Source organism: Ambystoma mexicanum, chromosome 11 (genome assembly GCF_040938575.1).
Source record: "Ambystoma mexicanum isolate Mex_15411 chromosome 11, UKY_AmexF1_1, whole genome shotgun sequence".
NCBI lineage: Eukaryota > Metazoa > Chordata > Amphibia > Caudata > Ambystomatidae > Ambystoma > Ambystoma mexicanum.
This window is the reverse complement of record NC_090934.1, coordinates 644,257,470-644,276,323: the sequence shown is the minus strand read 5'-3', so window position 1 is coordinate 644,276,323 and position 18,854 is coordinate 644,257,470. Positions and strand designations below refer to the sequence as shown.

Genomic DNA, 18,854 nt, shown 5'->3' with positions numbered 1-18,854 from the left:
CCTGTCACGAATTGCCTCATCAGCAGGTAGAGGAAGGTCAGTTGATGTAGACAAATCCCCTACCTGCGAATGGGCCTGGACAGAGGCATCCCTGCTGGTGCAGGATGATGCAGTCACAGGATCAGGGACAGGATTACACACAGGCACCTCCACTGTGACCTGCGCTGCCTCCTGCCCCTGCCCCTGGACTGCACAGCTTGCAGCAGTGGAACCACCCCTTCCAGGCCCCATGTGTGGATCTGATACGGCCTCCTCCTCAACCACACCCCCCACCAAACTGAATGACTCTGTGCCGTCTCCTGTAGTATGCTCCTGATGCTCCTGTGGGGGCTCACCTGCCACTTCATCTGCCTAGGAGTCCACATCCAACCATGGCCTCTTGGACCGCCCCTCGGCAGCTGCGACCATGGACGCAGCACCAGTCCCCTCACTCCCAGAAGATATTACTACCTGGGAGGGGGGCAGGGCCTTTGCGTCGCTGGCTGGCGTTGGCATCCCTGCTGCTGGGCTCCACAGCGCTGTCTCCGCCCTCTTCATCAGTCGACGCTGCAGTCAGGGAGAGACAGAACACAGGCATCAGGACACTGTACAATGGTCTGCTAGACACATGACTATAGCACATGAGTGGCACTGTCAAATATCAGAGACGGCATCACACTCCACATCACTCAGGTCAATTGAACCCACACACTTGCACAAACAAGCAGGGAACGTGCAACAGGCATCTGCATCTATTCACATGGAACTGCATGAACATGCTAAGGGTGGCATAACGTCACAAGAATCATGGAGCATGCCATTCACATGCACACATGCCACCAGACAGACATGCATCTGGCCATCTCTACCTCCTGTCAAAGTGCAATCATCATCCACTATGTCACATGTGCCAATCGGGTACCTACATGTCCGTGTCACATGCATCCATGGCGTCTAACAGTCACACACACACACCAAACAGACACATGCACATGTACACCGGGCACGTATATGAAGGCGGGAGGAGTATCCATGTGTCACACCCCAAACATGGCTGAGTCCACACACAGGCATGCAAACCTGTGTGCATCTTCACATGCAGTTGTGCATCATGCATCGCAACACATACACCATTGATGTGCATTTGCATTTGTATTTGTTTTATTTATAAAGCGCAGCCAGGCCCGTGGGCATACGGGCACGTAAGTTTAGATCTGGTTACAGTTACATTTGAATGTGGTAAGCAAAGGTTACAATGGTGACGGTTACAGATAAGTACAGACATTAGTATTACAGATACATACATACATGTTGCAATGTTCATGTGGCAGGCAATGGAGGCTGCCGATAAAATATAGTATAAAATAAATGATTTACAATACATACAGTAGGCAGTCAGTCGTTCAAGGATCTGGGAACTTTAGGCTGTCATTGTGTCCATGTCGTGAAGCCAACGCTTTGTGTTGCGTTTCAATAGGTTAAAGGAGGTTTCTGACCTAAGGAGCGCGGGGAGTGTGTTCCATAATTTCAATACTTGTACAGGGAAGCTAGCTCCACCCGAGTTATGGAGTTTGAATCTCGGTATGGACATGGTGTTTGCTTGAGCTGCTCTGAGTGGTCTTGATGATGTATGTGGTGTAAGTTGGTTGGTGAGGTAGGCTGGTGCAAGGTTGGCCCTGGCTTTATGTGTGAGGGCCAAAGTTTTAGGGATATTCTGTGCTTTACTTGGAGCCAGTGTAGATTACGTCTAGTTTCAGAAATATGCGACTTTTTAGGAATGTAGAGAGCTGCCCTGATGGCATTATTTAGAATTAATTGTAGTTTGTTGATATTTTTGTGGCTAGTGCCTAAATAAAGGGCATTACAATAGTCTATTTTGGACAAGGCTAACAATCTAGGAAGAGTAATGCAATTGGGTGTGGAGATGAACGGCCTACATGCAGTGAGCAATTTGCAGGTGAAAGAGGCTGATGATGCTACTGCATTAGTTTGTAGATACCAAGGGTTTTTGTGTTGTTTGAAATGGGGATAGGAGTACCATCTATAGTGAAAGATTTGAAAGCAGTGTTTTGATTTTTTAGTTTAGCGTGAGTACCAAGGATGATCAACTCCGTTTTTTCGTCGTTGAGACAAAGTCCATGATGTGCCAGCCATGCTTGTATTACTGAGTAGATTTCATTGAGGGTTTTGCTGTCTATTGCATAGTCACCTGAGATAGAAATGAGCACCTGGGTGTCGTCCGCATAATTAGTATACGTGACACCCAGATAGTCAAGGATATCGAAGAGGGGCTTTGTAAATACATTATAGAGCGTCGGGGACACACAAGAGCCTTGCGGGACCCCACAAGGTACCGGTGAAGGTTCAGCTGAGTCAGTGGGAGAGAAGACCCTCATGGTTCTGTTCGCCAAGAAGGAACTGATCCAGGCAGTGGCTGCGTCTGAAAAGTGTGCTGCTGTTTTCAAGTGCTGACAGAGTGTATGGTGGTTGATCAAATCAAAAGCTGCTGACAGATCAAGCAGTAAGAGGAGTGCAAGTTTACCTTTGTCTTTTAGGATTTGGATCTGGGTAATGAGATCTATTAATTCAGTTTCCGTGCCGTGTCTGGGTCGGAAGCCGGATTGCCTTAGTCCCAAGAGATTGTTCGATTCTAGCTAAGCCTGTATTTGCAGGTAAGCTGCTCTATCCAGTATTTTTAATAAAAAGGGTACAGTTGTTATCGGCCTATAGTTAGATGGGTTGGCTGGGTCAAGAGTTGGTTTTTTGAGTAGAGGAATGACCCAAGCGTCTTTTAAGTTATCAGGCACTACTCCGGATTTGAAGGAGGCATTGGTAAGGTTAGTAATAAATGGTGCCAGGTCATGTGTTGCTGCTTTGATGATCGGGGCAGGGCAGGTGTCACCTTGGCAATTTGATGGTTTGAGTTTCCTAATGATGTTTTCTACTTCCCAAATTGAGAGTGGTGAGAAACTGAATGGCTTGCAAGTTGACTTAAAGGTGGGTGCCTTGTTAGGGAGTTGTTTGTAGTCAGGGTCAGCGAGTAACAAGGATTTTTTCGCATTGATTTTAGATTGTAGGTGAGCTATTTTATCGAATAGGGCCTTCTGAATGTTTACTGCACCATAGTGCATCTGTGACACATTTGTCAATAGGGGCAATAGGGGATTCTAATTCTTTTAGAATCTTGAAAAGTTATTTTGTATTGGATTCCGCTGCACATTCACATCCATACATGGGCCATGTCAGGCATATAGCAGGCAGTCTGGAATCAGCAGATGGCTCATAAGAGGCTGCTCGGGGCTTCGGGGGGCAGGTACATGGCCTTCTGGGCAGGAGCGTGGTCTTCCGTGTGTTGTCGCGTGGCCAGCTTGATGCAGAGTGACTCGGCACATGAAAAATCAGCACGTGTGCGTGTAATTCGAGGAAAGGCCCTGAGTGCGTAAGCGCGTAAGTGACGTGGAACGAGTAAGCGTTTCTTTGCGCATGGGTTAAAGGTCCACGTAGGACGCCATTTTCCTGTATGTGCTTATTGTGGAGCACAAGCTTTTCATTCTTGTACTTCTTGCGGGTTGACACATGATTACTTCACAACGGTTGCAGTGCATACTCCTTGTTTACTGCAGCAGAGCTCACTTCTTGTTTTGGCGGGGGTGTTTTCCATACATTTTCCAGGCAGACGGTTAGTCGCGCAGGAATTTTTCCACTGTGGTTGCCCCAGTGCTTCGGGTACCCATTCAGAGGTCATTGTAGCCTGTGTGTTCCACGCATACAGATTTTTTGTGTTTCTGGGTGCCACAGCATACTGCAGGTCCTTAATTCCACTAACGTGGGCTACCAAGGGGTCACATGCACGTTTGTTTTAGTTTTTGGGGTGCCTTAGCATTGCATGACCTGTCATTTTTCCACAGGGGTCACAGACAGCCTTGCAGGAGCACAAGGATACCTATTCCATCTAGTACCCTATCCCCTTCACTCCAATTGCCCAGGACAATTGTTTTCTGCACCTCCCATTCACACAAGTACATCAGTGCCATGGTTGGGAGGCGACCAAGTGGTAAGGGAGGCAAAGGTGGCCGACCTCTAAGAGGTGTCCGCGGTAGGGGAGGTGGCCAGGATGAGCAGGGTGGCCAAGGTGGCAGCGGTGGTCAATGTAGGCAGGGTGGCCCAAGAGGGCAGTGTGTCCAGGACCATTCCGGGACACCTATGCCCCTCCAGTGGGTCAGGTACACCATCTCAGCTCAGGCCCTGCCAGACCAGCCCGGATTGGTCATATAACAGGCACGGGATGACTCACAGACCAACTTCCGTGTCACGAAGTCCAAGCAACGTGTGCCGGTGAAAGTTGCTGTCACCAGGCCACGTGGATCTGGGGCAGCAATGTCATCTGCTGTCCCGAGCAGCCCGGGTGAGGAGGCTGCAGGGGCAGCTGCAGCTGACACCACCCCAGCTCTGAGTCACCCAACCGGGACAATGTTGGTCCCGGCCCCTCACACCAAGGCAGTTGTGCAGCTTGGTCCTGGCAACAGCACCCAGCAGCCAATGCCTGCAGTGAGACCTTTGGTCATCGTGCCATTGGCTTCCAGTGTCCAGTCCACCTGCGCTTAAGCCCCTACAGACCGGAATAGCGTAAGCTACTCAGGGTCCGCACCACCTCTCAAGAGGATAAAGCGTGCTCTTGTGGAACAGGCTGGGACCCCAGACACGGCTCACCCCTCCAGCACGTCATGGAAGCAGAGTTTCAGTAATGTGGAACTAGATGCACTTGTGGGCTACGTGTCGGAACATGGCCGCGACATGCTGGTGATGACAGGGTGCAAGACTACGCCTGCTCAGCATAGGGCCCACTGGCAGTGCATCGCGGACCACATTAGTTCCTTGGGATTTGTGAAGCGCACAGCTGATGATTGCTGAAAGCGTAGGAATGACCTAAAACGCTGAGCAAAAAAACAGCTGGCTTCTAATTACACCTCTACTCTGGTGACTGGCAGTGGGTCACCACCAGAGGAGGATGAACTCACAGAACATGAGGCAATCGCTGGAGGATTCATCATAGAGGATCAGATCCAAGGCGTGAGAGACCTACCAGATCTTGAGACAATGTCCGGTGTGTGCCCATGCGCGTGTTTCCAGACCATGTGTATGTTGCTTGGGTGATGTGTTGTGATCGGGTGCCAGGTCAGGCTGTGTAGTCATAACTGCCATATGTGACCCATGTAGTGCCTCTAAGCAATCCCCCACCCTTGGGTTTGGGGTTCACTGTATCCCTACTGACCATTGCAAACACTTTGCACATGATGACTGCACTTGCCCTTACTTAAACTGCCATCATGCCATGACATTGTTATTACAGTTTTTTTTCTTTATTCTGCATAATTCATGGAATCAATTGCATGAAAAACCCAGATTTGCGTGCCTTTTTGCCCGAAAATCACCATACTTCAGACAGGGATCCACGCATGAGGGTGTTGGGGTGCACCCTGGACTTCCTCCCTCCTGGGTGGTCTCCCCCATCCTGGCCGCCCATGGCCACTTTTGATTTTTCTTTCTTTTTAATTTTAATTGTTCCTCTTTTTTTGTCTATTGTGCATTCATGTTACAGTGTGTTGCTTTGTGTGGCACCTGTAGGCATCCACTGTGTGTTCCATCTGGGCCCATACAGGAATGTCTTGTGTTTGTGTTTGAGGCTTGGGGTCCAGACACATATGCCACTCCTGCTTCCCCTTTCCATGGGCTCGCAAGGGTGGCACTGTGTGACAGCAACTTACACAGAGGCATTGGGCTTCCATCAGTTGTGTGGCCAGTCTGTAGTCCAAACTGTGTATACATCCCTAGTGGGGATTAATGATGGTTTCTCCACTGCGTGGTTGATTTGTATATTGTATTCAATATTGCTCATTATGCATATTTACACGTAGCTTCTTCATGTGTTACCTTGACTGTCTACATTGCAGATGCAGTTCATGCTGTATGCAGTACCCTGCCACATTTACCTACCAGCAACACACTGAAGATGGGGTCGATGTGCTGCCTTTGTCAGATTGTGACACTTGGACTATAGTGATGTGTCACTGTCAGACATTGCCACTGTTGGGTCCTGTATTCATGATTTGTCATGATGATAAGTATATGTTCATGTGTGCATTTCTTTTTCATATGTGAGAGGGAATTGTCTCTGGCCTGTTTCCATTTATGACTGTGCACTTTGTGACAGTCGTGTCATGTGTTGTGCATTTATTTGGTTGCTTTCACATTACATGCCATACCATGGTGTCTCGGGGGGGTGACATGGGGTTTGGGAGGGGATGGGTGACATACCAGTGTTTGGGTGTGTTAAGTGACTTCAATTCAACACTACAACTAAGCCAATGCCTAGTCTGGGATGCCCAAAGGAAGCCCTTATTTATATATTTTTATGACAAGTTCATAGATCTGGATGATAAACCCTTGTATAACGCCCCTCTCTTTGAATTCCCCTGACCTCAATGAGCCAAGAAGTAGGTTTGTTTTGCAAATTAAAAGATTTATTGCAAACTTAAACAAGATATAAATCACACTTTTATAAATAAATTATTATTTGATAGCACACTTGAATATGACAGTGATCAACAATGGATAATATTACACTAGCACACTTTTTAAATTACTTATGAGTTGGTATAGAGAGGATAAGGTAGCTGAGAATGCTTTTATGGTTTCAAGGAAATGCAATTATGGAAAATAATGCAGCACAGAAATAACTGAGATGGTTTCCACAAGAGATAATATGATCACTTTTTCTTTTGACAATTCACTCCCCCCCTATGCAATATAAGGGGATGGAAGGAGAGCACACAATTTTCAGGAATACAATCAAATGCAATACCAATTCAGTTCCCCCCTAGCAAGCTTAGAGCAACAGGGATGATTTTAAAACACGGGCAAGAATACTTTTAAATGTGATTTGCAAAGAAGTGAAAATATGCTAAAAATGATTTTAATTCCCTATAGGAGACAGGTAGGTGACAGCTATTTTGAATGAGTTCAGGTCAACACTAGCTATTAATCAGGAATGATTATCAGATTGAAAACGAATTTCAGCAGTTGCAAGCAAAAGACAGCGATTTTGACAGGTGGAGAAATTGAGTCAAATTGCAATTTGCTGCACTTTTTCCGAGTGTGGCGATCATGATTATGGAAAAACTATAAGGAGTTGGAAAGCTTAGGTTCTTAGCTTTAAAATGAAAGTTAAATCTCGCTCCTAGGACATGCGATTCAAAAGATACAGACGATTTAGTGGAGGTAGATTCTCAGAAATAAAGTAAGATTCAAATAACAAATGACACTTTCACAGGTTTGAAATCACAGAATGGACACACGATTTCTATGCAGTTCTAAATAGGTTGAAATTGTTTGAATTAGATTATTTTAAACTAAGAGATTGGTTTTGCACAGCTCTGGCTGGATGCTCACTCCTAATTTTGGAAGGAATGGACCTCGTCACCGATCTGGTCAACAGGTTTAGACGAGACTTCTGGCGGGTGGTTCTGATGTCACAGCTATCTGGGTCAGCTCTGCTCGGGCGGTCTAGATCTCTGGTTCTGGCAAAAGTTCTTGGCACTGCACAGTGGTCTGGTCTTGGTCTGGTCTGCGGTTTGGATACAGCTCTGCTTTCTGGGTCTGGTACTGGCACCGCGGTCTGGTCTGGGTCTCTGATTCCGGCAAAAGTTCTAGCCAGAAGCGAACAGCACAGCCCGGCTGTTAAATAGTTTGTTTAGGTGGCTGGATTCTGAGGCCTGATGAGAAGGATTCAGCTTTTGGTTCAGGCCTCTCTGCTTCAAGTTTTGAAGTCTGGATTCTAAGTTCTGGTTCTGGAGTCTTCTGGCAAAGCGCTTCACAAGAAATCAGTTTGAGGTGGAAAATGAATGTCCCTCTCTGGTATCAATGGTTCTTTTTATGTCTTTTGAAAGTGGGTGGGAAAGCTGACTTTCAATGCCCAACCCTCTGAGGATCCTGATAGGCTATAGGATTCTCTGTCACCTGACTGGGGAACTGAATTGTGAGTCATCCAGTGTCATCAGGCATCATTTGTATGGCATACAGAAAGAACACTCCCTTTGTCACTTTGCACACAAATCTATTTTTGACTTAAATGCATATTTATCTATGTAGAATTTTTCTAATATTATATGTCCAGTTAACATATGTTCTGTAGCGCCAAACCATCCGATCCCTGTCTTTGTAAGATGTTGTGTTCACTTCTGACATAATTCTGCCCTTTGCATCCAGAACACAACCTCTAAACTTTTCCAGAATTTACACAAATGTGCGCAAGGAATATGGGCATCAGATGATGAGGTGTCAGATTTTTAACATACATACATTTGGAGTAATACCCTATTTTCCGCTACTACCCCCCAGAACATACCACAGAGTCCTAACACCTCTTAAAATGTGCACAGAAAAATCACAGGAATCATGATATTATTGATATAATTTTGACAATTATGTACTACGAATTATCCATCTTTCTAAAATTATGCTTTGGACCAGAGGGGTGTGGTTTCCCAAAGCACATGGGGGAATTTTTGGTTTGTCCACTTCCTCCAAGCTCTGCTGGCTCACAGAGGCAGTACCCCTCCCATTTCCTTCCAAGAGGAAGCCATTTAGGACCCCCTGATTTAGCAATTGCTTGGAGCAAAGGGAAGTTCATTGTTCTGTTTTCCTGCAGTCCCAGGCACCCCTCCCCTGATTCAATCAGAGAGGTGTGATCTCTTTTTGGTGGGGCAGCGGAAGGGAGGCCAGGCCTGTGAATACAGTTGCTGGGCAAGTTTCAACTCCTGTTGGGGGTAGTTGCCGGGCGGAATTATGTCCCTTTAAGCCAGGCTTCAGCCAAAGGTCACTTTTGTTCCCATTTTTCTTCATTCAAATCACACTTACAATTTTGACACATGCAGCTAGAACGCTGATTCTAAGTTCAAAACTATGACATTTAAACAGTTGCAACCTATGTGACACTCAAAAGTAGGTCACTCATTTATTTTAAACATTTCGATTTTAGTGGCTTTAAATCCCATTTCACTTAAGCTTCTGACATACACAGCTCAGCCAGTTTTGTTATGAACATTATTTTAGGCTCTTCATCTTTCCAGATTTGGTATGCACAGAAGACTTCATTCTACCAGACGTCTGCTGGTGTTCAGTAAGATTTTTGAATATCTTGCAATGTTTGAAATAGGCATTTTGAGCTTGCATTCAGAGAAACAAAGGTGATTTCAAAGCGCTTTTTGAGCTAACAGGCACTGCTGTTTTTCCTTTGGCACCACGTTTCACTCATGGCGCTTCTGGCCCATCACGCTCGCACTGGTGGGTGGCGGGTCAAGAGACCAATTTAGGTGTGCGCAAAAACCACGGTTTTCCTGGATTCTGGCACAAATGTGGGCTTTTCGGCCATCTTGGATTTTCTAAGCCCACAGCACCAAATGTTGCAGCATAATAACTTGAACGTGGGTCGATACACCTAACAGGTGTGCTGTTTTGCAAGGTGGTAGTCCTTTATGCAGCATGAATGTGTGTCTTTTGCTGACACAGCATTGCCTCTGTTTAAGTAGCTAGGGAAGCACACAATGCCAGAAACATTGCCAGGGTGATAGGGTTGTGACAGTTGACTGTCCCTTTGTCATCATCAATTGTCACCTGGTATGTGCCAGGCCTGTGTGCACTCTGTAGGTGAAAAATGTTGCCAAAAGCTCGGTACGGGCTGCCTCTCCAGGTGCCCTTTCCCCTCCCATGCACAGTGGCCGTGCATGTGGTTGGGGATGTAGGGGCACCACCATGTCCACCGGCATGGCCCGCCGGGTTGCAACGTTGTGCAGGACACTTGCATCCTGCAGACTACTGCAGACTACTGGGGGCGCATATAGCAGCTGGCCACCAGAGCGGTAAAGGGAGCAGAAATGTCACTTGATCACTCCAAATGTGCGCTCCACTATGCCCTGGGTTGCTATATGGGTTGCGTTGTATCTTACCTCGGGTGGTGTGGTGGGGTTCTGTATTGGCTTCATCATGTAGGTGCTCAGAGGGTAGGCACTGTCCCTTGGGGAGGTGATAATGGTTGTGATTAGTTGGGTTTTGCCATTTCTCTGTGTGTGACATGCATGCATCTGCACAGGCATTTGTACTCACCAATGAGCCATGTGTCGCCATGCCTCCCAGCTTCCAGGTCCCGGTTTAGGTGTGACATTCCGAATATGAAACTATCATGGGTGGCCCCTGGATAGTTTGCGTAGACAGAAGTGAATATTCCCTTGGCATCGCATACCACCTGCACATTGATGGAATGCCAGTGCTTGCGCTGCAAAAGATGTGCTCAGTGGCCCTAGGAGGATGTAGAGCCACATGGGTGCAATCAATGGCACTAAGCACTTTGGGGAAGTGTGCCACCCTATAAAAGTCATGGACCACGGCCTGCCTTTCTGCGGGTGTTCTGGGCATAAATATGTGCCTGCGGACTGAGGGGCGTGCAGTCATGATCGCCAACACCTGGTGTATGTAGCGTGACTGCATGGGCTGTGAGACCCAGTGGCCAAGAAATGCAGTACATTGAGCACTTTTTCCAAGGGGCTCAGTGCTTGGGAGCACAGGGTGGGTGATGTGAGGTCATCCTCCCACTGAGCGACCAGGTCTAGGATGATATGGGGTGGAAACCTGTACCTGTCTTAGACCTGGTCAACAGGCATCCCAAAAAGGCTGGTCCTGGGTAAAAAAATGCAGGCCCAGGCTATCGTCCTCCTGAAAGTATCCCACAACCACTGCATGCGAGGAACGGTGCATTCCCCGTAGCTGTATGAGCTTGTTAGTTGTATGCACGCACTTTTATGCTGCGCAGGGGCACTTACGCCAGCTTTCGCCTGGCGTACGTGTTTCCAGCTTAGCGCATCTTTTGTGGCACGTGGGTTTCCCCTGTTCGATTCCATGAATACGTGTTGTTAGCGTGCGTGTGGGCGATGCAAGGATTTGGCAGCGGTACTTCCCCTGTAACGCCCAGATTTTAGCATGTTGTTTCCCATTCCGTGTGTTACACCCCTTTTTTAGGTGTGTGCGGGGGCAGTGTGCGCCTTCACTGGCCGTCTCATGCACAACCTTCGGGATGTTGCAATGACGTGTGGGCCACATGCAGATTCAGCACTGGTCACAGGTAAGCCACACGCAGCGCCTTCCATTAATCGCCAAATGGGTGCTTGCGCGGCTTTCGCACACGTGCGCTGCGATTTTCACGCTTGTGCCCCCATTTTCAGTGCACATTAATTCCATGAATTACCCTGAAAGTGTATTCATGGATGAGACCGGGCAACCTCTTGCCTGCGAAACGCAAATCCCTCCATCTCTCTGCTACCTGAAGTCAGACGTAAGTACACTTGCGCATAGCAACTGCAGCATGGAGGTGGGTTTGGATGTTGGATTAATGGTGTGTGTACGCAACCGCCAATCGGATCTGACTTAACGGTGCGTGTACGCAGTGAAGTGTGGAGCAGGTACAGTTTACGGGGATTCACATACAGATTTTCCTAGTTTTACACAATTAACATACACCATACACATGTTGTTGGGGTGCTAGTATCAGTTACGGGGAACCCGCACAGGGTCAACGGGATGCAGGCTCACTTGCGGGGGACCCCACTTACTGTTTGAAGGGTGCATGTATTCGCACCCAGGGAGCACGCAAAGGTAGCTGTCATGGCTGTTTTTGCTTTGCGTGAGGGCGTGTCGGGGTTGTTCAGGCCGAGACTTGTGTATACAGTTACTTTGCCCAGAACATTCCATGAATACACGGGCGCACATTTTCCTTTCTGCTCGCAGACTTGCACAGTGTCGTTCTCGGCACGTGGGTTTTGCAGATCAAATTCACACTTTTCCATGAATCTGCCCCTTAATGTCAACAGAATTCACTTTTTGCAATGTATTATCGTGCTCTCATGACTATGCTGTACTGGATAAGATGACCCTGCATTTTACGTGTTAATAAGAAAATCTCTATAAACACACGAACGAAACTGCAAACACAAGGAGAGAATGGAATTAGTACACGTTTTCCTTAGTTTTCGTTGGATCGTTCTCCCTTTTGCCCACCTGACGTGCAGCATCCATGAAAAAATCTGAAACTGCTGAGCACCTGGATTAATTCAAACTGCTAGATTAATGTTTAACGCCACATTTAAAACACAGCTAATGGATAAAAAGCCTATGTTGGGTGACTGCAGTGCACTACCAGAGGCATTTCGTTCCCATCTGGACCCTCCCTTAGAACATGTTAGTGGGCACAGATACTTGCCCATACCTGTGAAACAGCTAGCAGACTCCTGACGGTGACATCCTTTGATACTTTTTTTTGTAGTCGATGTCCATATTGCGGGTAAATCTTTCCCTCTAGAACATAAATACACCTGCATTGTTTATTTTTTTTTTTTAGTAAATCCCAGAAACCTCTGAAATATAACTGTTTTCTTTTACTTTTGTAGTCACAATTCAAAATGAGCAGCTTCCAAATTCCACCGCCCAAAAATTTCGCAATTTGGGATTATGTTGTATTCTCTGCTCTTTTTTTAATTTCTTCCGGCATTGGCGTCTTCTTCGCCATTAAAGAGAGGAAGAACAAAACCTCGGGCGACTTCTTGGTTGGAGGTAAACAGATGACAAGCGTCCCCGTGGCCCTCTCCCTAACCGCCAGCTTTATGTCCGCCGTCACTGTTTTAGGGGCGCCGTCAGAGGTGTACCGCTACGGATCATCCTTCGTTCTATTTTTTATTGCTTACACGTTTGTTATTCTTTTTACTGCGGAACTCTTCGTGCCTGTTTTTTATCGATCTGGCATCACCAGTACATATGAGGTAAGGCATCTTTGTATTGTAACATGCTATAATTGTGGGCGAACGCATGGTTAGTGGGGGTTAATGGCTCCTTAGAGTAAAGAATGGTCGATTTTGGATGCAGCTGTGGGCCAGTGGCTTTATTGCTGACCTTGGAAATTAGACAGCTCTTTAATCTCTGATTTGCCATTGATTCCTTGAACATACATTTATTTCCCTGTGCTTCGAAATGCAAATTAATATAGTAAATAACAACTGTAGGGTATACTGCCTTGCACTGTGTTTCCACCCCACTTTCTATGGCTTCCTGCGGCAGGATTAAAGTCATTTTGGACATATTCAAGTGCAAAGTTCCACCGTATTAGCGCATTGGGTGCCGTATTAGAAAACATGTGCAATGTGCCAAGTGTAACTTTTCATGGAATAAGCACTAAGGCAAAAATCACCCTAGTGCAAAAAAAAAAAATTGCAACTTCAATGCACTTTTACACTAGGGCAAACTTTGACCTGCATTAGGGCAAACTTTGACCTAGTGCAAAAATACCTTGAAAAACATGTTTTATGCACTATGGCAAGGTTTCGGCTATTGTTTATACCATGACAAATTGCACTTGTCACAGTGCAAGGGCCTGCTTTAAAAAAAAGTTTGTTTTCAATGGGGAAAACCTGTGAAAAAAAGCTTTGTAAATCAGGCCGCTAATGTTTTCTCCAATGGCCACAATTTTTGTTTGCACTAGGGCAAACTTTGCCCTAGGGCTAACATGGTGCAGCTTTGCACCGGTGCAAGGTTTCTGGAATCTTGCCCCTGGTCTCTGTAATCTGTTCTTAATCAGATCCTGCAGCCATAATGTTCTAAGTGCTGGACACAATTTGGACTGAGCAGAACATCCCTGATTATCATTTTAAGTCTAATTTGCAAACGTGTTTTACAATGGAGCGAGCGATCCTATTGAAAAACGCTGTGTAAAGCGGCCCATTATGTTCACTTCTCCATCTCACTGATCTGCATTACCCACAAGTGCCTAGAAACGGGCTAAATTCAGGTTGTCGGCATTTTGCAAGTAACCCCCACTATAATATTAATTTTAGCAGCACCAGGGGGAAAAGTGCCATATGCAAACGATTTTTATTTGTTTGTGGTGTGCAGCAAATTCGGGACATATCATTGCCTGTGTAAAATGTGTAAAATGAATCACTACCTAACATGGAGGGTCACAAACCACAATCAAGTAATTGATCTGACATTGGGATGGCATTTTTTAGATGCGGTTGGATCTTTATTGATGTAGATGACAATAGAGGTCTATGCTAAGGATTTTTCTGTTGTCCTAATTTCCTCAAGGGTTATTGGGAAGCATGTTAAACTGTGGGTATATCTCAGATGGACATGTAATGTACGTATTGGACACTCCTGATCTTGCTTACACAATACCAATCTGTGATCATTGCACATCTGCTACCTAAATAAGTCCCAAAGTAGTGGCAACCATTTTGGTTGTTTTCCTCCAATTTAGCTCAATGCAATTACTGCCACAACACAGTTGTACATGGCAACATGTATTACCAGAAAAAGCCCACACTGACTGAAGTTCACATCTAAGATGTACAGCAAGTAACTAATAATAATAGCAAAACAATGTGCCACTACTTTGAAAGCATCTGTAGTTATTGAAATATAAAATATCAACCCTTGTATTTATAGTGGAATGACGCATTAACATGAGCCAAAGGGAGTTCCCTCTGTGATTAGGTCCATGCTTAGCACTGTCCATATAAACTGAAGTAATTTTTTTTAAATTTTTTTTTGGCATTTATAGTGCGCATACACATGATGTGTTTCGAGGCACAACAAGTCAAGAGGTTTGGGGAACAGGGAGGACCAACAAAAACGGTCCTACTAGGCCTTGTGAGATTGGTATCATGCAAGTACCTTAAGGAGAGTTGCAGGGGAGGGGCGGGGGAGTGCTGGTCAGGGTGGAAGTGCCTGGGAGAAAAGCGAGTGCCCGGGGAGGCCAGGTGGACAGAGCCAGCGCAGAGCAGAGAGTGCAGGGGAAGGAAGGTCCAGGAGCTAAGTGCGTAGGAAGGGGCTGGAAGGGTTACAAGGGAGCAGGCCCAGCCAAGCAGTGCGGGGAGAGGAACCTGTACGGGCAAGTGCAGGGTGACCAAGTGCAGGGGTAGAGCCCAAGGATAAGTCTTGCAGTCACAGTTTAGACTCAAGTTCTTTTAAAAAAGAGCTTTCTCAGAATATGCATTTGGATCCTTTGTGAAATCCTGGACAAATGAGTTTATTTATCTATAGTTACATTTTTCTGTCTGCAAAACCTGGACCCGCAATCGAGAAACCTTTCACAAACAATGTGGGCCTGATTTACAAATGGTGCAATCCCACTGAAACATGATTTGTAAATCAGGCCCTGTGCCTTTTTGCACAGTCTTTGCGCTAAGTCAAAACATCAAATGCCTGGCTGCAAGTGATGTGGTAAATTGCACTCGGGTGAAACTTTCTATACTAAGGCCCAGTGCACTAACCAACCTTGTACTAACCAATCTAAAGGGTGCCCATCTAAGCCTATTAGGGTCGGATTGATGGGAATACTTGAACCAGTACTCCTAAAAGTACGACTTCCTTCTGCAGATTGATTAGTAGAGGACCTGCTTGGCAAAGCGTGGTTACAGCTACTATGCTACACTGTAGTTATAGACATCATTTTAAATTCAAAAGCGCTATCCTAGATATGAATAGCGGATACTTAAGTACATGGTCCGTTCGTATACGCATATATTCCAACAAAGGAAATAAGTTATGTGTACAAGAACAATCAATATCAATTTCATGTACACAGCCGGCGTTCAAGTCATTGCTAACGAGGCACAGCATCTGGCGAGTATTTAGAGCCAGAAAAACGGTGTACAGGTGATCGCATCATTGCGATGCTTCCACATGTCGAGATCAACTTTATATCGGGTTAAAATGTTTATCAGCAGTGTCAATACATATAAAGATTTCATTCAATTATACATTACAGTAAACAACCTAAAATCAATGTACATATGGACAACATTAGAGCAATCCATATGTTTAAATTGTTTGAATCTCCAAGACAAAGCGCTATTAATATAACTAGACACTGCAAACACAAATTCCGAGTATAATGCTGACTAGCGCAAAACATACCACTCAGTTACAGATCTTGCATAATATTTGTTGATTACTATTTATTTATTCGGATTTGTGGAGCACACATCAGCCCGGGGGCATTGTGGCGCTTGTTACAGACTTATCTTAGTTGCATATATACGAGTAATACATAGATGGCAAGCCATCTCCTCCTAATATGATTGCATGCAGGGCACAACAACAACACATGCATTTAATGTTCAGTTGCAGTTGGGCAAAAGGGTCACTTTCTGGAAAGCTCCTTGTTAGACCACCTACAGATCAACTCACAGGTAGGATATATGATCTGAATTTTAAGCACAAAATCGGTTTCTTGGAGGGATAGATCTTATCCAGGTAAGGTTCGGCCCAGAAGGAATTTCTATATACTAGATATACCACAATTCTAGAGTGGGTGCACAACCTTTCAAATTGGCTCTCGATGTGAAAGATTTCGAGTTTTTCTTTGATATTTTATTTATTTTGCATTTTTAAAGCACTCACACAGCCCGCGGGAATCTAGGCACTGTTACAGGAATTGTTTTTTTTGTTTGTTGCGTAATTGTTTTGTCTTTTTGTCTTAGTTGCGTATTTATAATGTGCTTAAATACCCAGAGGTTTCTAAGCACGGACCCAGGGATCAAACCTGTGTTGCTTCATATCGTCTTGCTTCCAAGGTGAGCACGTTGCCACTGAGCTATCCTCCCGGGAAATGATATGATTGGTTATTTATAACGTGCTTAATACCCAGAGGTTTCTAAGCGCGGACCCGGGGATCAAGCCTGTGTTGCTCTGTGTCGTCTTGCTTCCAAAGCAAGCATGCAGCCCCTGAGCTATCCTCCTTTCACTTCACTCGGTTCCTTTCTTGTGACTGCCCTGGATTCCAGTATAAGATGTTCCTGACCAATTAATTCAAGGACTTCCTTCTCATACTGACACCACTTCCAGCTGTTTCCACCTTCCGAGTGGATAATATCCCAAACACTGCGACTTTGTAAAGGTTAATTTCTTTAGTATAGTGTATTTGCAGCCAGTACAGGTCGGGTTTGGATGCCTTCTCATAGTTAATTGGACCACTTCCAATTTGTAAGAACAATGGCACATTAGGAGTGCTTGTTGAGAGGACACATATATGTTTAATAAATAGCATTCGTCTGTGGGTAGATGGTGTGCACTTTGATAACCCCATACTTTGCTACCATAATTTACCGCTGGGATAGCTTGGGCTATGTATACTTTTACGGTTGTCATTGGGAGAGCATTCCTTAATTTGTGCCCTAAAGTTTGTAGGGCCCCTGTTCGTCTTTTCGATATTGGTTCACTTTCATATAGTTGTTCCGACGAGTGAGTGTGTGGACATTCTGCTACAGCATCAGAGGAGACACAACTGCGTCCTGAGTTGTTACTGCAATCTCAGTGACAACTATAGTGTTGGCTTTGTTTTGAGGTGTAGAAGTCATCTTGCTTCACAGTAGAAAAAGGGAACACAGTTCAAATAACTGTCCATTAGTTAAATTGATGAGTTGCCATTTTATCATTTGATTACATTGTTACTATTAGCAGTGGAGGGGACACATTTTGGTGCAAGAGGGGGCAAAGGGTTCCGTATGGGCCACTGTTTAATATAATGTTGTTACTTTTGGGCAGCAGGGAGGACACATTGTTATGTTATGTTAGTAGCACTTTTAGAGCGCACTGTCGCCGGAAGGCATCATGGCGCTAGAGAGAGGAAGAGGCAGGACTCAAGCATAAGTTAACTGAACAGATAAGTTTTCAGCGCTTTTCTAAAAACCAAATGATTAGAGAGAGTTTTCATGGTCAGCGGGAGACTGTTCCATAGCTGTGCCGAAGTCACTGAAAAAGCCCTATGTCTGATGCGAGCGCGCCGGGTGGATGGGAGTACAAGCAAACTAGCACCTGCCGATCTTAAAGGTCATATATGGCAGTAGCGGGTGAACTTATCACAAAGACATTCTGCCCCTTGATTATGCAGGGCATGGTCCACCAAGCACAGGGCCTTGAAAGCAATGCACTGTTTGACAGGCAGCCAATGGAGTGAACACAAGATCGGGGAAATGTGAGCTCCATAAGGGGAGTCAGTTGCCACCTGGACAGCCATGTTCTGCAAGCGCTGAAGCTGCTGTATTTTGCCCTTAGGTTGGGCCACATACAAGGAGTTGCAGTAGTCCAGCCTAAAAGGAATATGCCTCATGAGGTGCATCTGCCCTAGCCCCAGGAGTAGCAGAGATTGTTCCTAAATGCCTGGAACAGGTAGATGCTGTAATTAGGCTGGGTCCTCTTATATGGACATAGCAAGGATGAACTCTGTATTAGGCATATGTGTATTGCCCTCCTGTTGCTCAACATGAGTTGTCCGGATCATGTATTGGTGCTGTTAGGAAGTGCTTATACAGCTTGAGATGACCAAAGCACACACCATTGATGTGGTCTAGCCACTGGAAGCCCATGTCTGTTTTGACTACTGACTCTTGAAACGAGGAGTGGTTGAAATGACGGCTACCGTTCACCTATACAGGGTTGAGTCTGAGTTATGCCACCACAATGCTTTCGGGCCATCAGAGCTGCTCTTAGTAGAATTGATCTCAGGTTTGGCTCCACCCATGATTGTAATGTAGTATCAAGGGTTCTAATTACATTTAGTTAATTTTAAGTTATACTGTGTTGTTTGTTATTACCACTTCTTCATTAGTAGAATGTAGACAACGGCTACCTTTTATGTTCATGCTGTTCAAGCAATCTGTAAAGATTCCATGAGTTGGATGTATTTCTACCACATGCATATCATTCAGTGTGGATACAAGTTCAGGTATCGAAAAAGCAGAGGAATTTAGCATGGGGCAGACTAGATATTAAGA

General features: G+C 45.5%; 1 protein-coding gene across 1 annotated transcript in view; it reads left to right on the top strand.

Annotated features, from left to right (window-relative positions):
- The first annotated feature begins 12,231 nt into the window (after nt 1-12,231).
- Nucleotides 12,232-18,854, top strand: part of SLC5A12 (solute carrier family 5 member 12) — a 346,093-nt gene continuing 339,470 nt past the window's right edge. Inside the window, exons 1-2 of the mRNA XM_069623503.1 lie at nt 12,232-12,367; nt 12,474-12,842. Coding sequence (XP_069479604.1) covers nt 12,353-12,367; nt 12,474-12,842 — 384 coding nt within the window. The 5' untranslated portion in view covers nt 12,232-12,352. The remainder of the gene's footprint in view (nt 12,368-12,473; nt 12,843-18,854) is intronic.